At 45.0% G+C, this 25,282-nt stretch overlaps 1 protein-coding gene across 1 annotated transcript in view; it reads right to left on the bottom strand.

The window, feature by feature from the left end:
* The window catches only part of LOC309552862 (uncharacterized protein), a gene marked incomplete at its 3' end in the record, with an annotated part of 113,554 nt that overhangs the window by 34,769 nt on the left and 53,503 nt on the right, over window positions 1–25,282 (bottom strand). Inside the window, exons 3-4 of the mRNA XM_082253773.1 lie at window positions 21,216–21,560; window positions 7,654–8,043 (exon numbers count right to left, since the gene is read on the bottom strand). Coding sequence (XP_082109899.1) covers window positions 7,654–8,043; window positions 21,216–21,560 — 735 coding nt within the window. The remainder of the gene's footprint in view (window positions 1–7,653; window positions 8,044–21,215; window positions 21,561–25,282) is intronic.

Raw genomic sequence — 25,282 nt, 5'->3', positions numbered from 1 at the left:
ATAGAGCTCGAAGGGTCACTGTTTGGGGGACATTAAAAAAAAAAAAAGGATTCTGTGGCCGGAACTCCGCTTTAAATATTTTAGCCACTTCTGGATCGGAAGGTTTTACCACCTTAATGACCAGGCTGTTTTTTGTGATGCAGCACTGCGTTACTTTAACTGACAATTGGGCAGTCGTGTGACGCTGTACCTAAATTAAATTGATGTCCTTGTTTTCCCACAAATTTCTTTTGGTGGTATATATTCACCTCTGCGATTTTGAAAAAAAAAAACAATATTTTTTTACTTTCTGCTATAAAACACAGCCAAAAAAAAAAAAAAAAAAAAAATCTAATGTTTTCATCATTTTAGGCCAATTTGTATTCTGCTACATATTTTTGGTAAAAAAAAAAAAATCTCAAGAAGTGTATATTGATTGATTTGCACAAAAGTTATCACGTCTACAAACTAGGCTATAGATTTATGGCATTTTTATTGATTTATTTATTTTTTACTAGTAATGGTGGCAATCAGTGATTTTTAGCGTGATTGAAACATTGCGGCGGATAGATCGGACCCCTAACTGACACTTTTGAGGGAACCAGTGACATTACTACAGTAATCAGTGCTAAAAATATGCACTGTTACTGTAATAATGACACTGGCAAGGAAGGGGTTAATACCAGGGACAATTAAAGGATTAGGTGTGTCCCTAGGGCAGTGATGGCAAACCTTGGCGCCCCAGATGTTTTAGAACTACATTTCCCATGATGCTCAACTACATGGCAGAGTGCATGAGCATCATGGGAAATGTAGTTCCAAAACATCTGGGGTGCCAAAGTTCACCATTACTGCCCTATAGGGTGCTTTCTAACTGTGTAGGGGATGGACTCACTGGATAAACACAGAGATCTGTGTTCCTAAATAGCAGGAATACAAGATCACTGTGTTCATCTCTGACAGAACGGTGGTCTGCCTTGTGTACATTGGCAGACCACCGCTCTGTCTCAATGGGGAGCGATTGCAGGGGGCTGGCGGACATTGGCTCTCCCTCTGGCAATTGCAGGAAACGATGTACAGGTATGTCATTTTGCAAAATAGAGCCTACCTGCCGCAGTACATTTCCGCTGATCCCCGCTGAGCAGGCGGATGACAGGTCTGTGTCCGCACACTGTGCAGAGATGGACCTGTCAGAGTCCCGCTCTCCTCCATAGGGAGATTAGATCTGACTCGCTGGACGGATGGCAAACGTATCCCCATCCATCTGTTTTCAGATCTTTCGGATCGGATGATAGACGGGTGTCAGAGTTATCATTCCAGGGCTTCTGTGGCCACAGAAACAGCTACTCAAGCACGTTGTGCATAGCTCCCAACTGTCCCTGATTTCGAGGGACTGTCCCGGATTTGGAACAAAGACCTTCTGTCCCTCTTTCCTCCTCATTTGTCCCTCATTTTGGTCTGATCTATATCGTTGTATATAAAATGCATTATTTATCTTTCAAAAAGTGTTTCCCAGTGCTAACCAGGGATTCCCAAACTATGGCCCTCCAGTTGTTCAGGAACTACAATTCCTATCATGCCTAGTCATGTCTGTGAATGTGAGAGTTTTACAATGCCTCATGGGATGTGTAGTTCCGCAACAGCTGGAGGGCCATAGTTTGGGAATCCCTGTGCTAAACCTTTCATCAATTTCTAAACTGTTGCATTTGTACATGTCAAAGGCCAGCATAAAGGAATAGTATTTGTTTTTGTATAATTCTCCCTTTAAGTGGGCATGGCAAGGGGTGTGTCCTATGCCTATATATATTAGTAATAGGTGTCCCTTGTTCCCATCTCAAAAAGTTGGGAGGTATGAAACTTTGTGCTTGATTAGCTGCAGTGGAGGGCATAAAAGACATTAGGGGACTAATAGACCCCTAATTTCTCCATGAACAGAGCTTCCCACCTGCACAAAGCAATCCTAATTGCTATTGTGATTGCAATCAAATTAAAAAAAGAAAAAAGTTAAACATTTTTGGATGCATATAGAAAAAAAATGTATGTATTTCAAAAAGCTGTGCTTACACCATTGTACCAATTTAAAGTGGGTTTAACCACTTACCGCGAATTGACGTAGCTCTACGATGGCTCGGAGAAGTGGTTGCACCAGGTGATGCCTGCAGCTAGAGGCATCATCCTGGTACCATTTTTTAGAGCCGGCGGTCAGCTTTCAGAAAATAACGCTCGACCGTTACCCCAGTGAGCAGGAGGGGATGACCCCCCCCCTTCTGCGCACGGCTTTGTCTGGGTCTCCCATCCCACCCGAGCAACCAGCTGGCACATCACCAGCAGGTTGGAGTCCCAATCAAAGCCAGATTCAGCTTTGATCGGGTCTCCGATGTATTAACCCGAAAGCAGCGTGACAACATCACGTCTGGGTTACTCAGCGGCTAAAGGCGCCGAATTTAAAAAAAGCATCAATATTCAAAAATGCAGATTTTGCCATTTTGAATACATTGAAGTGCAGAGGAGGGATTTGAGGTCTTTTAGATCCCCGATCCCTCCATTAAGAGTACCTGTCACTACCTATTACTGTCACAAGGGATGTTTACATTGCTTGTGACAGCAATAAAAGTGATCTGATAATTTTTTTTTCTTTAAAAACTGTGCTAAAATGAAAAAATTTAATAAAATAAATAGGAAAAAAATAAATTATAGCGCCCCCCCCCCCCATTGCCGTGAGCTCGCACACTTAAGAAAACGCATACGGAAGTCACGCCCGCAAATGAACGCGCTGTTCAAACCACACATGTGAGGTATCACCATGATCAGCAGAGTGAGAGTAATAATTCTAAATAAAGAGCTCCTCTGTAACTCTAAACTGGTAACCGTTAAAAAATTGTAAAGCGTCGCCTACAGAGATTTTTATTGATTGTAGTATGTCGCCATTCTACGGGTGTGCGCAATTTTAAACCGTAACATGTTAGGTGTCTTTTTACTCAATGTGACATCATCTTTCACATCATACAAAAAAAAAATGGGCTAAATTTACTGTTTAGTTCTCTTTAAATGCAGTGAAATGTATTTTTTCAAAAACAATGGCGTTTGAAAGACCGCTGCGCAAATAACGCATGACAAAAAATATTGCAACAACCGCCATTTTATTCTCTAGAGTCTTTACTAAAAAAAAAAACTAAAAAAAAACCATATATATATATATATATATATACATATATATATATATATATATATATATATATATATATATATATATATATATATATATATATATATATATATATATATATAGTGTTTGGGGGCTCTAAGTAATTTTCTAGCTAAAAATACAGATTTTAACCACTTTAAGACGAAGCTTATTTTTGACACTTTTTGTTTACAAGTTAAAATCAGTATTTTTTGCTAGAAAACTACTTAGACCCCCCAAACATTATATATATATATTTTTTTAGCAAAGACTCTGGAGAATAAAATAGTGGTCATTGCAATATTTTTTGTCACGCGGTATTTGCGCAGCAGTCTTTCAAACGCCATTTTTTGGGGAAAAATTACGAAAAATCACATTTTACTGCATTTAAAAAAACTAAACAGTAAAGTTAGCCCATTTTTTTTGTATATTGTGAAAAATGATGTCATACCGAGTAAATAGATACCCAACATGTTACGGTTTTAAATTGCGCACACCAGTGGAATGGCGACAAACTACGGTAAATAAAAATCTCCAAAGGCGACGCTTTACATTTTTTTAATGGCTACCAGTTTAGAGTGTAGCTCTTTTGTAGCTCTTTTTTTAAAATTATTGCTCATGCTCTGGCAATCGCGGCGATACCTCACATGTGTGGTTTGAACAGCGATTTAATTTGCGGCGCAACTTCCATATACGTTTTCTTTCGTGCGCGAGCTAACAGCGACGGGGGCAGCTACATTTTTTTTTCCTATTTATTTATTTTTTTTTTTAATTTTAACACAGGTTTTTAATAAAAAAAAATAAAAAAATCTGATCACTTTTATTGCTGTCACAAGCAATGTAAACATCCCTTGTGACAGCAATATGCAGTGACAGGTACTCTTTATGGAGGGATCGAGGGTCTAAAAGACCCCAACCCACTCCACTACACTTCCATGTATTCAAAACGCCAAAAACTGCATTTTTGAATACATTCACTTTTTGAAACTGCCGCCTTTAGCAGCCGAGTAACCTGGATGTGACGTCATGGACGCCGCCTCCGGGTTACGTCATCGAAGACCCAATCAAAGCCGCTTCCAGCTTTGATCGGGACTCCGTCCAGCCGGCAGATGCGCCGGCTGGGTGCTCGGGTCTCCCGGTGGGACCGGAGACCCGGGCAGAGCCGCGGAAGGCGGCAGGGAGGGGGGGGACGTCCCCTCCCGCTTGCCGGGGTAAGAATCGAGCGGCTCCTGAGCCACATCGGTCATTACCACTGGAAAGCCGACCGCCGGCTCTAAAAACCAGGTACCTGGACGATGCCTCTAGCTAGAGGCATCATCCCGGTATAACCACGCAAAGCCAGTCAACGTAGGTCTACGTTGCTGGTTGTAAAGTGGTTAACTTGTAAACCACGTGTGTCAGAAATGGGCTCAGTCCAGAAGTGGTTAAAAAAGTAAAGCGCGCTGTGCATTTTTTCGCATGTCAGCTTACCAGAACCAATTGAATGCACTAGATGTAAATGCAACTCGGTAAAAAAATAATATATCCTAAACAATGCCAAAAAACCTGCTGCAAGCACATTGCAAATGCATGTAAATGCACATGCAGAACTGTACACTGAGCTCACAGATTGGGGTATAAAGGGGCCCCAAGACCCTCAAAGCAGGAGGATGATTGTTACTGAAACATTTCTTCCTTAAAGCGGAAGTCCAGCCTAATACCCTAAGTTCTCCCCTGCAATCATCAATGTGAGCGGAGTTCAGCCTTATGTGTCAAAATAAAAAAATCCCAGTTTTTCCCCCTTTATTTTGCAGTATTCAGTGCTGTCACATGACTTCAATCCCTCTTCCTGCTGAGTCCAAGAGCAAGTGGGTGTGGTTACTGAAAGCTAGTGACATCACTTCCAGGGAGGGGCACTGTTCCTGTGTAGCCAGAAGGTGTATACAGAGTGGGAGGAGCCGAACATAGGTTCCCGCCCTCATCAGTAAGGATGCATTGTGCATCCTAATTCATGAGAAAATGATGAGGGGGGAGGGGCACATATACAGTATAGCTGTGCTGGGGGGCACATATACAGTATAGCTGTGCTGGGGGGGAGGGGCACATATACAGTATAGCTGTGCTGGGGGGAGGGGCACATATACAGTATAGCTGTGCTGGGGGGAGGGGCACATATACAGTATAGCTGTGCTGGGGGGAGGGGCACATATACAGTATAGCTGTGCTGGGGGGAGGGGCACATATACAGTATAGCTGTGCTGGGGGGAGGGGCACATATACAGTATAGCTGTTCTGGGGGAGGGGCACATATACAGTATAGCTATGCTGGGGGGGAGGGGTACATATACAGTATAGCTATGCTGGGGGGAGGGGCACATATACAGTATAGCTGTTCTGGGGGAGGGGCACATATACAGTATAGTTGTGCTGGGGGGAGGGGCACATATACAGTATAGCTGTTCTGGGGGAGGGGCACATATACAGTATAGCTATGCTGGGGGGGAGGGGTACATATACAGTATAGCTATGCTGGGGGGAGGGGCACATATACAGTATAGCTGTTCTGGGGGAGGGGCACATATACAGTATAGTTGTGCTGGGGGGAGGGGCACATATACAGTATAGCTGTGCTTGAGGGGGGGGGGCACATGTCAGTTTTAGTGTAGCTGGAAGTGCTCCGGGGTCTCAGCTCACAGTCTACAATCATTATAGAACAGGCAACGACACTAAGTCTGCATTTCCACTAGTGCGACTAATCAATGGCACCCAATCCCATCTATGCGACTTTGAAAATCAGCAACCTTAAAAAGGTACCTGCACTACTTTGATGTGACTTGATGTGACGTTGATCCAGAGAGTGTAAAGTTGCATCAAAGTCACACTCTAAATCGCAATAGTGTAAATGTAGACTAAAGCTCCATTTCAATTAGTGTGACTTATCATGCGACTTTGGACACGCAAAGTCGCATGACAAGTCACAGCCCATTGATTTCAATGGCACCCGTTCCCATCTATGCAACTTTGAAAATCAGTGACTTTGAAAAGGTGCCTGTACTACTTTGATGCAACTTTTGATGCAACTTTGATCTAGAGATCAAATTCACATAAAATTTGCACTCTAAATCGCAATAGTGGAAATGTAGACTAAGGCCCCATTCACACTTGTGCGACTTGTCTTGCTATTTTGGACTGCAAAGTCACATGACAAGTAACACTCCACGATTTACAATGAGTACCATTCTGTGCGACTTCAAGTTGCAATGACTTCAAAGTAGTCCCTGCGATTTTGATGCGTTTTGAGGTCCAAAGACATAGGCATTGCTTCAAGTCCAGTCAAAATTGCAGCAAAATCCTGGCAAAAAATTGCGGCAAAATTGTGCGACTTTTAGGCCGCACAAGTGTGAAAGGGGCCTTAAGCTCCGTTTCCACTAGTGCAACAAATTAATAACACCCGTTCCCATCTATGCGACTTTGAAAAACAGTGACTTTGAAAAGGTACCTGCACTACTTTGATAAAACTTTTGATGCAACTTTGATCCGGAGAGTGTAAAGTTGGATCAAAGTTGCATCAAAATTGCACTCTAAATCCCAATAGTGGAAATGTAGACTAAAGCTCCGTTTCCACTAGTGTGATTTATCATGCGATTTTGGACACACAAAATCGCATGACAAGTCACAGCTTATGCATTTCAACGGCACCCGTTCCCATCTATGCAACTAATAAAATCAGCGACCTTGAAAAGGAACCTGCACTACTTTGATGCAACTTTGATCCAGAGAGTGTAAAGTTGGATCAAAGTTGCATTCCAAAGTTGCACTCTAGCCTAGTGGCTATGTTTTTAGAGTGCAACTTTGATCCAACTTTACACACTCTGGATCAAAGTCACATATAGGTAGTGCAGGCACCTTTTTAAAGTCGCTGATTTTCAAAGTGGCATAGATGGGAACAGGTGCCATTGAAATCAATGGGCTGTAACTTGTCATGCGACTTAATGTGTCCAAAGTTGCATGACAAGTCGCACTAGTGGAAATGGAGCCTAAAACTCAATACTCGCATGTAATGAGCGATAGAAAGTGATCTGTATCCTTCTAAACCTTCACAAACGTTCCTTTGTACCTTATTTCTTTCATATATTGTGCCGGTCACAAGACCCCCCCCCCCTCCCTCTTTCAGGAGAAGCCGCAAAAACAAGGCAATGAAGATAGGACATGGTGAAGGAGAGGATGGATGGGGTGGGGCTGGGCGGGACTGGGCGGGTCTAGGCATGCCTATCTAAGAAATACCGACAACCTTATCAGGAAGTGAAAGACAGCTTAGCAAATTCAGATAAAGGTATATAGCGTTGTCGGTGAAGAAGAAGAATAAGCTGTTTGTCCAGCTTAGATAAGACTTTCTAAGCTACACAAGCAGCTAGACAGAAAATGAATAATATCAAAGATAAAGATATTTAACATACTATTAATAGGAAAAACTTCATTTTTGAAAATAGAAAAAATAAAGTAATTTATACCTGCGGGGGTCTGATTTTTTACATTTATATTTAATTGAGTCCCACTCCCGTATTTCAGCACTGAGTTGGTCTTGTTGGTTCCAATGCAGAATTTCAGCATCACAAAGCAGTAATAGGTGGTGTTATCTGTATGTTGGACCCTGTTTATCTGGAGATTAGAAGATCCACTCAGCTGGGTTCTTCCACTGTAACCGGCCTGAACCATCAGATCGGAGGGGTGATAGGCATAGGGTCCTTTTGGGCTGCCCACTCTCCAGAAAACTCCACTCCACAGAAGGTTTTGGTCTGGTGGGACGGTGTATGAGCAGCTGATGGTGACAGAGTCTCCTTCAATAGCCGTTATATCTTCAGACTGAGTGACTTCGAACTTGATATCATTCTGAGTAGGATCTGAGAAGAGAATGAAAAAGAAACATTTGAAAAAACTTTCCAATCTCAGGGAGCCCCTGCTTATAATGACTATATCTACAACTCATGTTACATTAGTATGATGGTCCGTGGGAAGAATGCTCCGTACACTTGTGGACATTGGAAAGAATTACCTCCTTACAGATAGCTACAAAGATCAATGGTGTCAGAGGGAACTTATCCGAGAGGTAGAATTTGCCCATGGAATTGTAGGCCACACTCCCGCATAATCTCACTTAACTTAACTAGAATAATAACACTGACCCCAGTTTTGGCAAAGAAAAGGCCGCGGCACTCTTTATTGGTTTAAATAAATAAATTAAATCATAACAATTACTTGAAAAGTTGAATCATTCAATTCAATTGAATCATCAATTACTTGTTTGTAAAAACACTCAAACTGAAATAACTTATAATTGCTCAGTTATAAAACAACTCGAGCAACAATAAACATAAAATACCATACGAAATACAATGTCCCCCCTAGTATACTAGGGTGACCCAACCACACAAAGGTGCACGCGACAAAGGGAGGGGGGGCGGGGAACTTTCTTCTTTGTGCTCTTCGGTGCAAAAGGAAGCACCCCAGCCCAAACCAAGCTTATAAAGCCTCTGCCCCAGCTTGCTAGAACCTTCCCTGCACACCGATTGGCCGATACCGGCTGTATGCTCAGGTAAAATTAACCTCCTACTAGCCTAAACCTGTAAACCTATACCCCTATGCTTACCTGACAGAACTGCTAATGGTGGCCACAATCCCACACAAGTGGCCAAATAATGTGCCCCCTTTTATATGGAATTGTAGGCCACACTCCCGCATAATCTCACTTAACTTAACTAGAATAATAACACTGACCCCAGTTTTGGCAAAGAAAAGGCAGCGGCACTCTTTATTGGTTTAAATAAATAAATTAAATCATAACAATTACTTGAAAAGTTGAATCATTCAATTCAATTGAATCATCAATTACTTGTTTGTAAAAACACTCAAACTGAAATAACTTATAATTGCTCAGTTATAAAACAACTCGAGCAACAATAAACATAAAATACCATACGAAATACAATGTCCCCACCAGCCGGGCTTGAGCAACAAGGACGGCCCTACCCCACCACCGCGGCCCTTTCAATGCTACACTGCAGCCCTAGATTTAAAATATCAATCCCCACATCCGAAAGGTGAATGCCATCCTGGCGATAGAGCCCCTGGATGCCACCCTCCAGATCCACATGCCTATAGGACAAGCCGCCAATAGACGGCATAAACGTTTCCATTACCCTATTTACCCTTTTCCTCATCCTCTCCATGACTTTCCTCTGTGATGAGGAAAGCCAAGGAAGCAGAGGAACTATTTCAGAAAATACCACCACTGTCCCTGGAGACGAGAGGGAAAATAAATGCAAATCTCTCTTAATCTTAAATAGTAAGTCCAAAGTTTTAATATTACCAAGGTCATTACCCCCAGCGTGAATAACCACGATGGACGGAGGAGACCAAACTTGGAACAATCTAGACAAATGAAAGTACAGCTGGTGCCACTGCAAGCCTCTAATTCCTTTCCAAAATAATTTAAACTCCGGAGGTAGTGCTAAATTTGTACTGTAAATACATTGTGAAGCTCTTTTCCTCGCCCAAAAAATGAATGAGTGGCCCAAGATCCAGACTGTTCGCTGAAAACCTGAAGGATTCAAATAAACAAGTTAGTCCTTACATACACTTTAAAACATTTGGATTTCCACCTTCCCATACTTTGTATTACCCTGTCCGAAAATCCCCTTCTAGCTGCCTCTGATGCTGCCCCTATCCTGAATGAATGTGAGGAAAACCTAAATTTTTTTAAGCCCAGCCGCTCTAAGCATTTCCGTAAAACAAAATCGAATTGATATTTTGTGAGTGGAGTGGAATCCATGTGGACCAAAAAACGCCCACCACCAACCGGTCTTACTTCCAAAAATTGATTGACCATGCCCAACGGGCAAACACCCTGATTATGCTGAGCCTTAATAGTAATTGCCACACCTCTCCCCAGAGTGTCCGACTTTTAGCGACGTAACCAAATCTGGACATCTTCCCTGCCTACCACTACCTGATCATATAAAAGGCCTCCCTCAGTCTTCTTTGACAAAGGTAGCAGCTCAGAGATGCGGAGCGCCTCAAAAAAGGTCAATACAAAAGCCATTCTGAACAACAGTGCTTCATAGTCAGAATTACACACTAATGAGGTCATACCGCAAATATCCCCCAATAACTCAATAGAAATAAGTCTTCTGTCATCTGTTACCGCCACCTTCCTCCTATAACCTTTCAATGCTTGCTGTATCGAAAAATAGGTCGTACAAGCCAGAAAACCTTTCAGGCGGCAGAAAAAAGAGATGCCCGCCAATGTCTTACGTAAATAACTATAAGACAGTTTCCGCTGCATCAAAGAACCCATAAACTCCAGAACCAGACATTCCTCCGGTCGACCCTCCATCTTGCCCTTTGCCTCCATGAAAGCCAATCAACTCCTCCAGGCAGCAGAATAACTCACCCATGTTCTCGGGGCCACTGATCCCTCGATCAACCTCTCGACTAAATCCCAACAACTGTCCAAACTCGGCTCGGAATCTCGGTACCTTTTTCGTCCGCCTCCGGCAGCAGCTGGCGAAAACGGTCCATCTGAAACCGAGATAGAGCATCGGCCAGATTATTCAAGACACCCGGTGTGTGTTTCGCCTTAAGCCATACATTGAGCTGTAAACACAAAAGGACAATCCTCCTGAGCACTCTAATCACACAAATGGACTTGGATGAGAGGCAGTTCACCGCGAACAAGACCCCTTTGTTGTCAGTTTCCACCAGAATCCTTCTATTCGCGAAACATGCACCCCACAGTTCCAACGCCACTAAGATCGGGAACAGCTCCAACAAAACCACGTTTTTTGTCAGCTTTCCACTTTTCCATGACTCCGGCCATCCTGCACAACACCAATGCGTCTGCCATATGGCCCCAAAGCCTCTAGAGCCCGCCGCATCTGTAAACAAACGAAAGTCAGGGGCAAAAATGAAATCCTCCTGAAAAAATGAACGACCATTAAACACCTTGAGAAATTCCGCCCAAACAGCCAAATCCTCCCGAAGGTCACTAGTCAATCTGATGTGGGAAAAGGGGGGCTTCAAGCCCGAAGTAGACAAGTAAAGGCGCCTTGAAAACACCCTACCCATGGGCATAATTCTGCATGCGAACGCTAACAAACCCAAGAAAGACTGCATCTCCTTCAATAGGACCTTCCTCCTCGACATAAACAACCGCACCAGAGATTTCAGCTTTGCCACCTTATCCACAGGTAAACAGAACTCCATACGATCCGTATCAATGTGAATGCCCAAAAAAAAATATTTTTGTAGTATTCAAGCAAGTTTTTTCCTCCGCCAGAGGAACCCCAAAATCTTCCGCCACTTCCCTAAAGATTTGCAACAAACTAAGACAATCCACAGAATCTGGTGGGCCCATGAACAAAAAATCGTCCAGGTAATGCAAAACTCCCACGCTACCACCCAGTGCAAAAAAGAAGAGGACGCCTCAAAGTAGGCACATGACACAGAACATCTCATAGGGAGGCTTTTGTAAAAGAAGTACATACCTTCCAGCCTTAAGCCCAAAGAATTAAATGCCACAGGTGATATAGGCAAAAGACGAAACGCAGACTTTATGTCCGCCTTCGCTAACAATGCCCCTTGGCCAAACAGCCTTATCTTAGCAATGGCTTCTTCAAACGTGGCATATGACACTGAAGACAAATCTCCATCAATGTCGTCATTCAGTGAGCTTCCTTTCGGGTAAGAGAGGTGGTGTATGACACGGAATTCATTCAGCTCTTTTTTGGGGACCACTCCAAGCGGAGAAACACAAAAACTATCAAAAGGCGGATGCTCAAAAGGACCTGCCACAGCTTGGTTTCCTTAAAAATCTTGTATCTGTCCAACCACGGAAGCATTCTTTCCAGCCTCACAAGCGTGCAGGCTTTTTGGAAAAATATCCTTTGGAACTTGCTCCGACCCTACCGTAGCATTTTTTCTAAAGCACTTACTTACTGGATGTGGGCCAGAGCAAAATTAACATTTGTGCTTATAACGGCAAGCCGCATTCCAACTACATTGACTTTCGTTGAATGCGAAACAACAACCTTTGCGATAAGCTGCATTCTGAGTGTTCACCACCGGCTGCCTAGCAGGATTCTGCGGGGACATCAAGTTCAGCCAAAGGCCGACATCCTTCATACCCCATCTTAAAGAGGGGTGGACTGACACCTTCTGAGGAAAAGATTTGTCGTAATAGTACCAGCCCAACCCCCCAAAGCTCTTGTAAGCTTCCAAGATATAATCGAGGTGCCGAAATAGGCCCCCACACCTCTCAGGGTGCTTCTCAGCCATCACCCCCGCAAATATACAAAACGCCTGCAACCAGGTATGGAATGACCTAGGGGCCCCCCTGCGCCGCTCCTCATCCTGTTTGTCATCTCTTTTATCAGTCCTAACCGACAGCTCCTCATGAGCAGGTAACAGTGATAACAAGTCGACAAACTCGCCCTTCCATATTTTTTCCTTAACCCCAACACTCAAGTGGTAGCCCAGAGGTGACATCTCACATGGCATCGCGCCCTTCATACACACCTCAGGCACACCGCTACCTCCCAGCAATGGTGCATGCGCGGACAAAACATTATTTTCCTTAGATAAACTTTGACTAATATTACTATGAGCGAAATTATCACCATAAGGAATGGAGACAGTAGATACTGCAGGTGAGAAATTAAGTTTACAGCTTGGCTGCTGCTTTTTTAACAGACACAACAGGCTTAACAGGCACAGGAGAAACAGCAGGGGAGACACGAGAAAAAGATTGCACCAAAGCAGATAAAGAGTTAATTAATATAGACAGATTCTGTACATTGCACAACTCACCAGCTGCTGGGGGGAGAACAGGCTGCTGCTCAGCTTCCTCCAGCAGAACACTGTCAGATGCTCCTGTTGTCTCATGCTGCGCTGTAGCCACTCCCACAGCAGGTGTTCTTGAAACTACAGGGATAATTCTCTATGGAGATGGCAGACGTCCTCTCTCCCTCTCTGGGTCCGCCTGGCAGTTTTCAGCCCGCCCTCCGCCGCCCCTTCTTGGAGACAGGGAGGCTCGTCTTCTTCTTTTAGATGCTCGGCGCATGTGCGCCTGGGATGTCTTCACCGCCATGACACCGCATGGCGGCTCGCCTGCAGGTACACACGCTGGCTTCTCAGGCGTCTTCTCTCTCTCTGGGGGCCGTCTCCTGCCCTGGGCTAACTACCGGCCTCGCTGCAGGCGCTTCTGCCTGTGAAGGAGCAGGGTGAACTTCAACCGCAACTTGCTCTGTAATTCCAGACATAGAGAGACAATGCCGCAGCCAGGCTTCTCCCCCCGCACTCTCTGCCTTCTCAATCAGCTGCTTCAACAAGGCCTCCATGACAGCAGGTAAGAAAAAACCTCCTGGACTACTTCTGCTGAACTTTCTTCTTTGTGCTCTTCGGTGCAAAAGGAAGCACCCCAGCCCAAACCAAGCTTATAAAGCCTCTGCCCCAGCTTGCTAGAACCTTCCCTGCACACCGATTGGCCGATACCGGCTGTATGCTCAGGTAAAATTAACCTCCTACTAGACTAAACCTGTAAACCTATACCCCTATGCTTACCTGACAGAACTGCTAATGGTGGCCACAATCCCACACAAGTGGCCAAATAATGTGCCCCCTTTTATATTGCTTAAGAAACCCCTAGTAACCTCTGGAGGAACCCTAGAGCTCCATGGAACTGTGGTTGAGAAACCCTGCTCTAGAGTATGGAAGAGTAAAGCTGACCATAAACGAGTAGATTTTTAAAAGAATGTTTGTAGGAAAAGTCTTACAATTTTTATATGAAAATTTTCAGAACATTTGATGATTTGACGAATGTTATTCAAAAATATTTCACATTTTCATTTGCTTTTAACATTTGATTTGGGAACAGATGGACTGTCTGGAATGGAAGCTACATTTACTGTTAGAAATCTGTCCTTTTTAAAAATATTTTTTAATCCTGCTCCTTCCTAATTTTCTCATCACTGTTGGTTGAAAAAGAAACACGGTTTTGACCCCACTTATGATTAGAAAATTAAAAGAATGTTCTACTATTGTATGGCAAGTTTAAAGTGGTTGAAAATCTCAGACAAAGCATGACCCTCTATAGTGTGCACTTGTCTCAATCCAGAGAACTAAAGCCCCGTACACACGCACCGATTGTTGGCCGACCGATCGTCCTTTTGTCCAGGTTGTGCTTTGTTGGTTGGAATGTGCTCTAGACTGCACACAAATTTTCTCGCCCAACAAAATTCTACTTCAGAAGTGATGTCATGTGTTGGTTTGCTTTCTTTGTGTTCTTTCTTCACTGAGCATGCCCAGACTTGCTCATCAGATTTTTCCCTGTCAAAATCTGTACTGACAGCACGAAAATCGGCCGTTGTGTTGACCGCCAAAAAATTTATAGTCTGCACACCAGATTTTTTCGGCCGGAAAGTCGGAGTTGGTTGTTGGAAGCATCATACTAACAAGCCGAAAATCGGCAAATCGGTCGTCGGACGAAAATTCCCTGCCAATATTCGACGCGTGTGTACGGGGCTTAAGTGTCATTTCTGTCTTCTGCTTTGTTCCATTGTTATCAGCATGAATCCCTTCTGACAAGATTTCTTGGCATCAAGAGAAAAATGGGGACAGGGGAGGGACCTCCAGCTGATTCACCGTCACAGCTCTGTTCCTATGTGCTGTGGCTGCGTGGAGGTGTGGGGGGGGGGGGCTGTCACTTCCCTCCAATCAGCTCTCAGAGCTCCCCTCAGAGTGTGACTTCAGCTTTCTGCCCCCCTTTTCTCTGAACTTACAAGTAATCTTTAAATTATTGAGAAAGGAAGTAGAGAAAAGACAATCCTCAGACAATGCTAGACTTCAAAGGATGCTTCTGTTGCTGTAAAGCAGCCCATAGGTTATGCAATTTTCAATCCTTCCACCACAGGTAACCACGGTCAACACGTGGGATAGCCTCTGCACTCCGGCTCTCTCTGGTGTTCTGTCAGAATACCATACCCCATCAGATTTCCCTACCTACGTCATTTTCGTTGCAGGCTCGTCATGCACCAGCTGTAGCTGCGTCACACGTCCTACTGTGCATGCGCTGAATAGGTAGTGAGTTTTGATGACATCGCAAAAGGGTGAGACAAAAGTCCTACTGCGCATGAGCGGGCGCATGCGCAACAATGGATCGGGTAGCGGCATCTTATAGCAAACATCCATCCGATCTCCATGGCATACACTGCGCCGAGCCGACAATGGGACAATCCTATTCCCTACCCACACGCGCATGCCCACTGTCTTATTGTCGGGTCGGCGCAGTGTGGGGCATGGTGATCGGATTGTCGGTGCAATGTCTGCTTGGCGCAGTGTCCGGTCAGCGCAGTGTATGCCATGTAGATCGGATGGATGTTTGTTATCAGAGATCCCACTGCCCGCCCGTTGGTGCGCATGCAGCGGCGCATGCACACTAGGACTTTTGCCTGACCCCTTACGATGTTATCAAAATGCCCTACCTATTCTGCGCATGCCCAGTAGGACTTGTGACGCGGCTACAGCTGATTCATGACATAGCCACAGCTGATATGCAACCGGAAATGATGGAGGTATGGAATTCTGATAGGGTATGGAATTCTGACAGAACACCGGCTCTCTCACCATCTTGCTCCTCCGCACACATGTCTCCCTCTCAGCCCCTCCTGGAGGCGAAAGTAATTTATAGACTTTCCCTCCTTCTCCAGATTGACTGTGCGTGGGCAACGTCTCCGCCCACAACTCCAAATTGGCGGTGGCTCCTCCTGCTAGGCAGAACTTTCCAGCGTGTGCTTTCCCGCGCGGTAGAGTAACCCTTCCAATGCCGCTTCCTCTCAGCTTAGCCTGCATGGAAGTTACCGTGCCTCTCAGCTTGCACGCATCCGCCATCCTTTCTTGTTCCAGGGCTCCAACTGCGTCTCCATCACTCTGAGTCAGTTGACCCTCTTTGCTAGTTAGTAGAATTGTCCCGCTGTCAGATGCACGGCCAACATTCCTCTTAGCACTTGTACAAGCAAGACTCACCATACTGTATTTGAAAAATGTCCCACTGTCATTAAATGCATGGCCAACAGATTTCTGCACAGCATCCACTTTGCCACTATTTTGGAAGAATGTCCCGCTGTCATTGGATGCATGGTCAACATTTTCCTGTATAGCTCTGGCACACACATGGCCCCCGGCACACTGATCCACGTGCCCTGGGCTGTCATTTTCTCCGTCTACACTTGCACCATTATCTGTTAGGGTTCATTTTCACAGTAAGATGCATTTCTCCCACTCACCAGCACATCACTTGATCAAACAATTTGCGATTCTGACAGGAATTATTTTGTTGCCATGGGCAACCTTTATTGTGCATTTGATTATTCATCCCACTCTCCCTATCTCCTAGTGAGCAGGCCTCACATTTCTCTTGAGCATTAGAACACAATTCTTGAGAGAAAAATTACATTTTCGCAACTTTTCTTCGGCTTTTGCCATTAGAAACCATTCCGGTAACCCAGGACGACATCCCAGACCAGCCCCCAAATGTAGCACTGCCCCCTAGGGAGCTGCTGAGAATTACACTTCTTGGGTTCCCCTGGGTTACCATTAGCAACTGAAAGCAGATACACAGCATTAAAAGTTCTTGGCTCAGACAATGAACAGTCCAGGGGATTTGGTATTTGTATTTTATTTTAGAACTTGGATGGGAGAAGGGAATGAGTAGGATACTCCAACTTGAACTACTCACAATTCCTGAGGACAACTGACTGTAGAATGCAGCAAGGCCGCTGCTTCACCTTGCCACTGAAGTGAAGATAAAGAATATGAACTCTCACTTACGTAGATTACTCTTCAGGGTCTAACTTGGCACCCCCTTTCTCACTGATTGTGTGCGCTGACCTTCTGTCCACTGAAACCCTCCTGGAGTGGTCCCCATCCTGGGCAGACCCCTGGCAAGGTTCCTGGTACTCACGGACACTGTTTTTCCCTGGGTCGCTCTGCCTCCAACTCGCTTGTCAGCATCCACTGGACCTCCCAGCTCAGCACCACACTTCTGGTCCACAAGGCCGACCACCTGTGACCACCTTCCTCAGCAGCAGGAGGAGAGACAACCACCCCCCTTCTCCTGGGAGCTGGCTTCCTGCCCAAAGATACCCTTATATGTGCCCGTGGCTTTTATAACATATTCCAGGATGCACCACTGTTGTGCCTTCCCCCTGGGATAGTCATAAAAGCCTGTGTGTCACTGGCTGGGTCTCCTCCACTGTCCAACAGGCTCCCCTATTGGATACAGTGGGGACACTCCCTCAGACCAGATGAATCACACATGGACACATGCAACAGACATAACTACTGATCAGGCTCCCAGAGCAAACTATACTTTTCCTAGCACCTACCTAGGAGGGTGCTACACAAGGCCCACATAGACAGTGTTCGGTCTCCTGCCTGAGCTTGGGGGCTGATAACTGACATTCACTAGCAGGGGCTGACAGGCAACTTTGGGCTCAGGAGGCAAGTACATACCAGAGGTCCATGGTGCTGCGATTCGGCCCCCCTCCCACTCCCCCGCTTCCCGGCCATCTCCTGACCCCCCATTCTAGGCTAAAGCTCCAGGTACTCTCTACTCACCAGCCGAATTCAGGTTCCTGACCTCACCAGCAGGGGACAGTTTGGGAGAGCTCGGACAGCTCGGTTAAAGCTAGCTAGGGGCTAGGGGAGGAGATTTTCCAGTGGGGCATGGAACAGGCCTCTGCTCAGACACAGTTTACACCATCCATGTTAGGGGGGAGGAGGCCTGCGCTCTGTCCTTGTCTTCATCCCTCACTCAGTAGGTCAGCGATGGGGACTTTTATCTTCTCTTCACCTGGAATCCTTTAGGCATGTCTTTGGCAGAAGTTGAGAGGTTACTCCTTGCAAATGCACTGATTGATTGCTTCTCTGTAAGAGAAACAAGTACTGTATGTTTTCCAGCCTGTTTAATCTCTGAGCAAAGAAAGTAAAGGAAAGGAGGTCATTAACCAGTTCTGGACCTGAAGATTTTTCCCCTTAATAACCAGGCCATTTTTTTGCGATTTGGCACTGTGTTACTTTAACGGACAATTGCGCAGTCGTGCGGCACTGTACCCAAATAAAATTGATGTCTTTTTTTTCCTCCACAAATAGAGATTTCTTTTGATGGTATTTGATCACCTCTGCGATATTTATTTTTTGTGCTGTAAACAAAAAAGCTTCTCTGTAACGTAGCAAGTTTACGAAAGAAAGATACTGGGATAGAGATTGGCAGTGCATGAAAAAGGTATAGGAGTCGTGGCAGTATGGCCATCTTGACAATCGCAGCTCTCCCGAACCAAGAACATTTCCCTCTATCCCACTTTCACAAGTCACCCTCTATTGCTTTAAGCAAGGGGACAAAATTAATTTCAAACAGAGAATCAGTGTTAGCGGGCAACCAAACACCCAAGTATTTCAGAGAGCATGATTCCCATTTATAAGCACAGTTGGTTTTAGTCAGTTCAATCATCTCGGCAGGTAAGGTTAGATTCAGGGCTTCTGATTTTGAGTGATTGATTTTGAAATTGGAGAGATATCTAAAAAGGATGAATTGTTTATTAAGGTTAGGTATAGATATGTGGAGTTGGCTTATGTAGAATAGGAGGTCATCTGCATAAGCTGAGACTTTGTATTCATTATCATGTAGTTCAAAGCCCTGGATCGAAGCGTCCAAATTGATAGTCCTGATAAGAGGTTCTAGGGTCAAAATGAATAATATTGGGGAAAGGGGGCAGCCCTGTCTTGTTCCATTGTGGAGTGGAAAAGGAGTGGAAAGTGTACCATTTACTTTAACCTTAGCTCGGGGCTCCGTATCTAGGGTCGGAATTAGAGGTGTCCCGAACTTCGCATGTTCGCGTTCGCCTCGGCGGGCGAACATATGCGATGTTCGGTCCGCCTCCTATACCTCTTTATTGAGCAAATTTGACCCTGTACCTCACAGTCAGCAGACACATTCCAGCCAATCAGCATACCCTCCCTCCCAGACCCTCCCACCTCCTATAAAAAAGCAAGGGCAGCATCCATCTTAGATTCATTCTGAAGCTGCAGAGTTAGTTAGAGCAGGGAGAGGGCTGCTGTTGCTGCTGAATTGATAGGGAAATCATTAGCTAGGCCAGTGTTCTGTGTCCACTCCTGCTGTAAGGACAACATCCTGACAGCACCCCAAAAAGCCCTTTTTAGGGCTGGTACATCAGTCTGCTTTTATTTATTTTTCTATTTCTATATATTTATCAGGCATTTTTGGAGGCAGGCATGACTTTTTTGGGATTAGTGTCGGGGGGGTCTAAAAAGTGTACCTGTGAAGTTTCAGCTCTGTAGCATGTCCAGAACCAGAAAAAAAATTAGAATTAGGGTTAGGGTTAGGGTCAGGGCTAAGGTTAGAGCTAGGGTTAGGGTCAGGGCTAAGGTTAGGGTTATTTTTAGTGCTTAGGGTTAGAGGGTTAGGGTTAGAGGGGTAGGAGTAGGGTTACTAACTCTAACCCTAAGTATCTCACCATAACCCTAAAGCTACCCCCTAACACTAGACCTAACCCTAACCCTCTAACCATAACCCTAACCCTCTAACCTTAACCCTAACCCTCTAAGCCTAGCCATAAAAATAATCCTAACCCTAAACCTAACCCTAACCCTAAACCTAACCCTAGCCCTAACCCTAATCCTAACCCTAACCCTCTAACCTTAAACTTAACCCCCTAACCCTAGCCCTAACCCTAGCTCTAACCCTAACCCTAGCCCTAACCCTAATTCGTAATTTTTTTCTGGTTCTGGACATGCTACAGAGCTGAAACTTCACAGGTACACTTTTTAGACCCCCCCCCCCCCAGACATTAAATCCAAAGACATTGTTTTTTTTTTTTTTTAATTTTTCCAATAATTGGCTCTCTATTAAAAAATGACAATTTTTAAGAACTTTTTTTTGTGTGATTTGGTGTCTGGGGGGTCTAAAAAGTGTACCTGTGAAGTTTCAGCTCTGTAGCATGTCCAGAACCAGAAAAAAAAATAGAATTAGGGTTAGGGCTAGGGTTAGGGTTAGGGCTAGGGTTAGGGTTATTTTTAGTGCTTAGGGTTAGAAGGTTAGGGTTAGAGGCGTAGGGGTAGGGTTACTAACTCTAACCCTAAGTATCTCACCGTAACCCTAACCCTAGCCCCTAACACTAAACCTAACCCTAACCCTTAAAGCCCAGTTCCTGTCCCATTTTGGTCGGTTCTGGTCTGTTTGCAGATGTTCGCGGTGCGTTTGATCTGTCAGAGTTTGGTCTGTCACTGTGAAGCGGGCGTAATCCTTACACTACCTGATCGATACAACATCATACCTGATCGTATACACACACTGGATGTTTTAAAGCACGTTATTCCAAACAATTTAGGAATGTTAGGTGATTTATGCCCTTTATGGATTAAAACCAGACTCTGCGTCAACTACGTAAATTTCCATGGAAGTTTTGCCATGGATCCCCCTCCGGCATGCCATAGTCCAGGCGTTAGTCCCCTTGAAACAACTTTTCAATCACTATTGTGGCCAGAAAGAGTCCCTGTGGATTTTAAAATTTGCCTGCCTATTGAAGTCTATGGCGGTTCGCAATGTTCGGCGGTTCGCGAACATTTGCAGAAGTTCGCGTTCGCCGTTCGCGAACATTCAATTTTATGTTCGCAACATCACTAGTCTGAATCCATGAGCACATATTGGTGCCTAAACCTATATGTTTGCAGGTGGAGAAGAGAAAATCAGGTTTAGGGATTTAATGATGTTATCTTTGGCTTCCCTGCCTGGCATGAATCCTACCTGTTCGGGCCAATGATGTGCTCTAAGAAGGGGCGGAGTCTATCAGCAAGAATTATAGCGAGTAATTTGAGGTCTATATTAAGTAGAGAAATTGGCCTATAGTTAGAGCATAGACATGGATCCTTGTCTGGTTTAGGGATAACTGAAATATGCGCTAATAGGAAATCTTTGGAGGGAGTGTGATTGAGATGATCTTACCTGCTATCACTACCTGGGTGCCGTGTGTAGAGGACTGTCCATCTGATCTTGTTTTTGTCCTCACCTCACAGCAGTATTGCAGACGGTCAGAATATGTCACACTCTTTATGCGTAATAAGAAGATATTCTCCGATTTTTTCAGTGTACTTTGTCCAATCTTTCGTGTTATATTGTTTGTATTCCATATTAAAAATTCAAAATTTTCAAAACACAGATCACTTTTTCCTACCCTCCAGATAATCTCCTCTATAACATCAGGGGATTTATAATGAACAGCACATGGTATAGAGATATCTTCTCCCATCACAGCAGGGACAACATCCGGCTGTTCTACAAAAAACTGGTCTGCAGAGAAGAATGAATAAAAAAAGCGTTATTCAAAAGTTATAAAAAGTTATTTAATAAAGGTGAATTCAAGACAAACAGCATATAACACATCGTGTGCCTAGTTAAAAACATCAAAATAAAACGTCACTATGTGTTCATCCCTTAAAGCGGAGTTCCGGCCATGAAAAAATGTTTTCAATAAAAATACCCCCGGGACAGTCAGGGCTAGTACATTCCACAATGGATAGCCTCTGTACTGTCCCGGGTCGCACTTACCTGCAAGAAGAAATACTTACCTTTAAAATTTCTTCTCCAGCGTTGCCATCTCGGATGTGGGCAGCTGAAGCCAGCGCGATCCTCTTCTGCGTCCTCTTCCGTGTCCTCTTCTCCCAGAATGCGCCTGCACCGACCCCACTCGTCACTTCCGGTGCGGCACCGCATTCCTCCACAGCTTCTGGGCATGCCCAGAAGCTGTTTAGCAGGGAATGCGGCACCGCACCGGAAGTGACGAGCGGGGCCGGTGCCGTCGCATTGATTCTTGGGAGCGATGACGTTCAGCTCCCAGGAATCATTGCAAACCGGAAGTGACGGTGCGGGCCGCGGCCGCCAAGGGAGGAAGTGGAAGAACGGTGAGTATATTTTTCTACAATAACAAGGTAAGTAAAAAAAAAAAAAAAAAAATCGTAACTATCCATTTCCTTTTCAGGTGATGAAAATCAAGCGGATGGCCACAAAATCGATTATGTCGATTTTGTGGCCGGAACTCCGCTTTAAGCCCCATGAGTGCCAGTATATATTTTGGACTGTATGTACTTAATGCTTTGTTGATCACCCAGTCCCATTTTCTCCTGGATATGTGTGCTGTAGCAACTATTGGAATATATCGTGTATATATAAATATATTTATGTAACAACCTTGTTACATATATATGTTGTCAGAGGTGTCTAATAAATTTAGAATCCCTGGTCAGTAGTTTCCTTAGGCCAATTTGTAGTTTTTATCACTTGGTTTTTCCCCTAGGCTTGTTGTAGTTCTCTGCTGTTACGACTGGCACTCAAGGCAATAATTACAGGGGTGGTGACAATCTTCTGCTATTTAGCATTTATAGCACCTTGACTACCACTAGGACAGGGGTCTGCAACCTTTAAGACATAAAGAGCCACTTGGACCCGTTTCCGAAGGGAAAAAAAAAACTGGGAGCCACAAAACCTACAAAAACCTACCGGGGGGTCAAAAACAGGGACGTAATTAGAAATCACAGGGCCCCATAGCAAAATTTGCTATGCCCAATGATCATACCCCAATGCAGAGACCAGCGTACATGCCCCTTTCAATGCAGTGACCAGCATACATGCCCCTTTCAATGCAGTGACCAGCATACATGCCCCTTTCATTGCAGTGACCAGCATACATGCCCCTTTCAATGTAGTGACCAGCATACATGCCCCTTTCAATGTAGTGACCAGCATACATGCCCCTTTCAGTGACCAGCATACATGCCCCTTTCAATGCAGTGACCAGCATACATGCCCCTTTCAATGCAGTGACCAGCATGCATGCCCCTTTCAATGTAGTGACCAGCATACATGCCCCTTTCAATGCAGTGACCAGCATACATGCCCCTTTCAATGTAGTGACCAGCATACATGCCCCTTTCAATGCAGTGACCAGCATACATGCCCCCTTTCAATGCAGTGACCAGCATACATGCCCCTTTCAATGTAGTGACCAGCATACATGCCCCTTTCAATGTAGTGACCAGCATACATGCCCCCTTACAATGTAGTGACCAGCATACATGCCCCTTTCAATATAGTGACCAGCATACATGCCCCTTTCAATGTAGTGACCAGCATACATGCCCCCTTTCAATGCAGAGACCAGCGTGCGTGCATGCGTGCCCCCTTCAAAGCGGTGTGTGGCCCCCCCCCCCCCCCCGAGGCATCACTTCACTTACCTCACACTGGTGCCTGGCGTGCTGCTGCTGACGGGAGTCTGGACAGACGTCTTCTTCGAACTGCATGCGCGCCTCTGCCCTCCTCTCTGACTGCAGGCGGGAAGGTGACGTCGGGACGGTACGTGACTAACGCACGCACCGCCCCCCACGCGACATCACAGCCAGGACAGCGCCACAGTGGGGAGTGTCTGTGCGCACAGTGCGCCTCCTCCCCTCGCTAGCATCCGCCCCGGAGCCGCAGCAAAGGTTCAAAAGAGCCGCATGCGGCTCCGGAGCCGCGGGTTGCTGACCTATGCACTAGGAGGTTCATGTCGGTGGTGCATGCTGGGGGAGGCTATACATTTTGAAGAGTGGCCTGGTGAGCTCTCTTTCCCCTCCTGACTGCAGCCTGGGGAGTTGTGTGCAGAAAATTTTGTCCAGAGTAGGCCTAGAACCTGTTTGGGGCCTAACATAGAATTCCTCAAGCTGCCTGGTCAAGGATTGTACAGCTTCCATGGTGAAAGAGCCAGAGAAATGGAGGTCCTGCTGAAGGGGGATCAGTGTCCGCCCTTGGAGGATCCTGGCAGTTTCTTGGGTAGAGGAAAAGTCTTTCAGAGTCTGGAGTCCTGTCGCTAATAGAGACCTGTACCCTAACCCTCTTTCCATGAGTCAGAGCAGTAAACCTGAGACAAAGGACTAATGCGTCTGGTGCCCTTTTTGTTTTGATTATCTTCATTGTGGCCATGGATCCACCCTGGGGTAATATCTGCCCAATCCATGTGTTGGAGGTAAGCTATTCTCTACCCCAGGCGGGGGGGGGGGGGGGGGGGGTTGCATCATGTATATTGTACAGGAGGCCAGGGATGGGTCCTGAATGGTAGATATGTCACTGTTGTTTGGGTTGTAGCCCCTTTAAGGGGGGGGGGGGGGGGTGACAGGAGAAACAGCTTTGGATTGGCCCACCCATGGAAAAGCTCTGAAAAGGGCAGAAATTAGCCAACAAGTTGTTGAGGTATTGTGTGGAGCAGGATACAGTATGAGAGGACTGTAAGATGTTTGTCTGCTAGGACTCTGCTAGAATTCTGTGACATTTTCTTGACCCCTGGAGCAGATAGGAACTTTGAACCTTGTTGGGGGACAAGGGTGTGCTGGTAGTGAGCCAAATGTTTTTGTTTTTGTTTTTTACCAGAGTTTATGGACTGTTTTTGTTTGTCTTACTTTGAAGAGAAGCTAAAGATAGAAATAAAGATTTTTTTTATGAATGGCTAGCATTCTGAAACCCCCAAATATTATGTTATATAATTTGGTTATATTCGGTTAACTTTTGTTGATATAGCCCCCTGAAATTTTTTTGGATGAACAGCAGTTGCGTCCAAACAGATACTGCTACTGTTCGGGGTATTTTGAAACAGCTGGCTGATAAAATACAATAGCTGGAGAAAGAGATAAGTCCATCTTCCCTACATAGCACGAATGGTGGAATTTGTTTTTTTTTTCTTCCAGAAACTAGGTAGTATGGCCAGCTTTACACATCCTTGCCACACAGTACTTCAGTAACACGTTCGGGCTCTCTGTCTTCCCCCAGACTGTGACTGAACTATGTAGGAAAAGCAGGAAGGTGATGAGCTCATCTCCCTGTCTCTGCTCTCTTCATACAGCATGTTCCTTGTTGCAGCTGACAGACAGAGAGGGAGAGATTTTTTCAATTAATAAAAAGATTTTTACATTTCTTCAGTCAGAATTGATATGTGTTATATGACCATAGTGCAATAAGGGAGACAATGGTTTTTCCGCATCTTTCAG

This window comes from Pelophylax lessonae (assembly GCF_965119305.1).
Source record: "Pelophylax lessonae genome assembly, chromosome: 4".
Lineage (NCBI taxonomy): Eukaryota > Metazoa > Chordata > Amphibia > Anura > Ranidae > Pelophylax > Pelophylax lessonae.
Note: the sequence above shows the minus strand (reverse complement) of the source record. Positions and strands in the feature narration are given on the sequence as shown.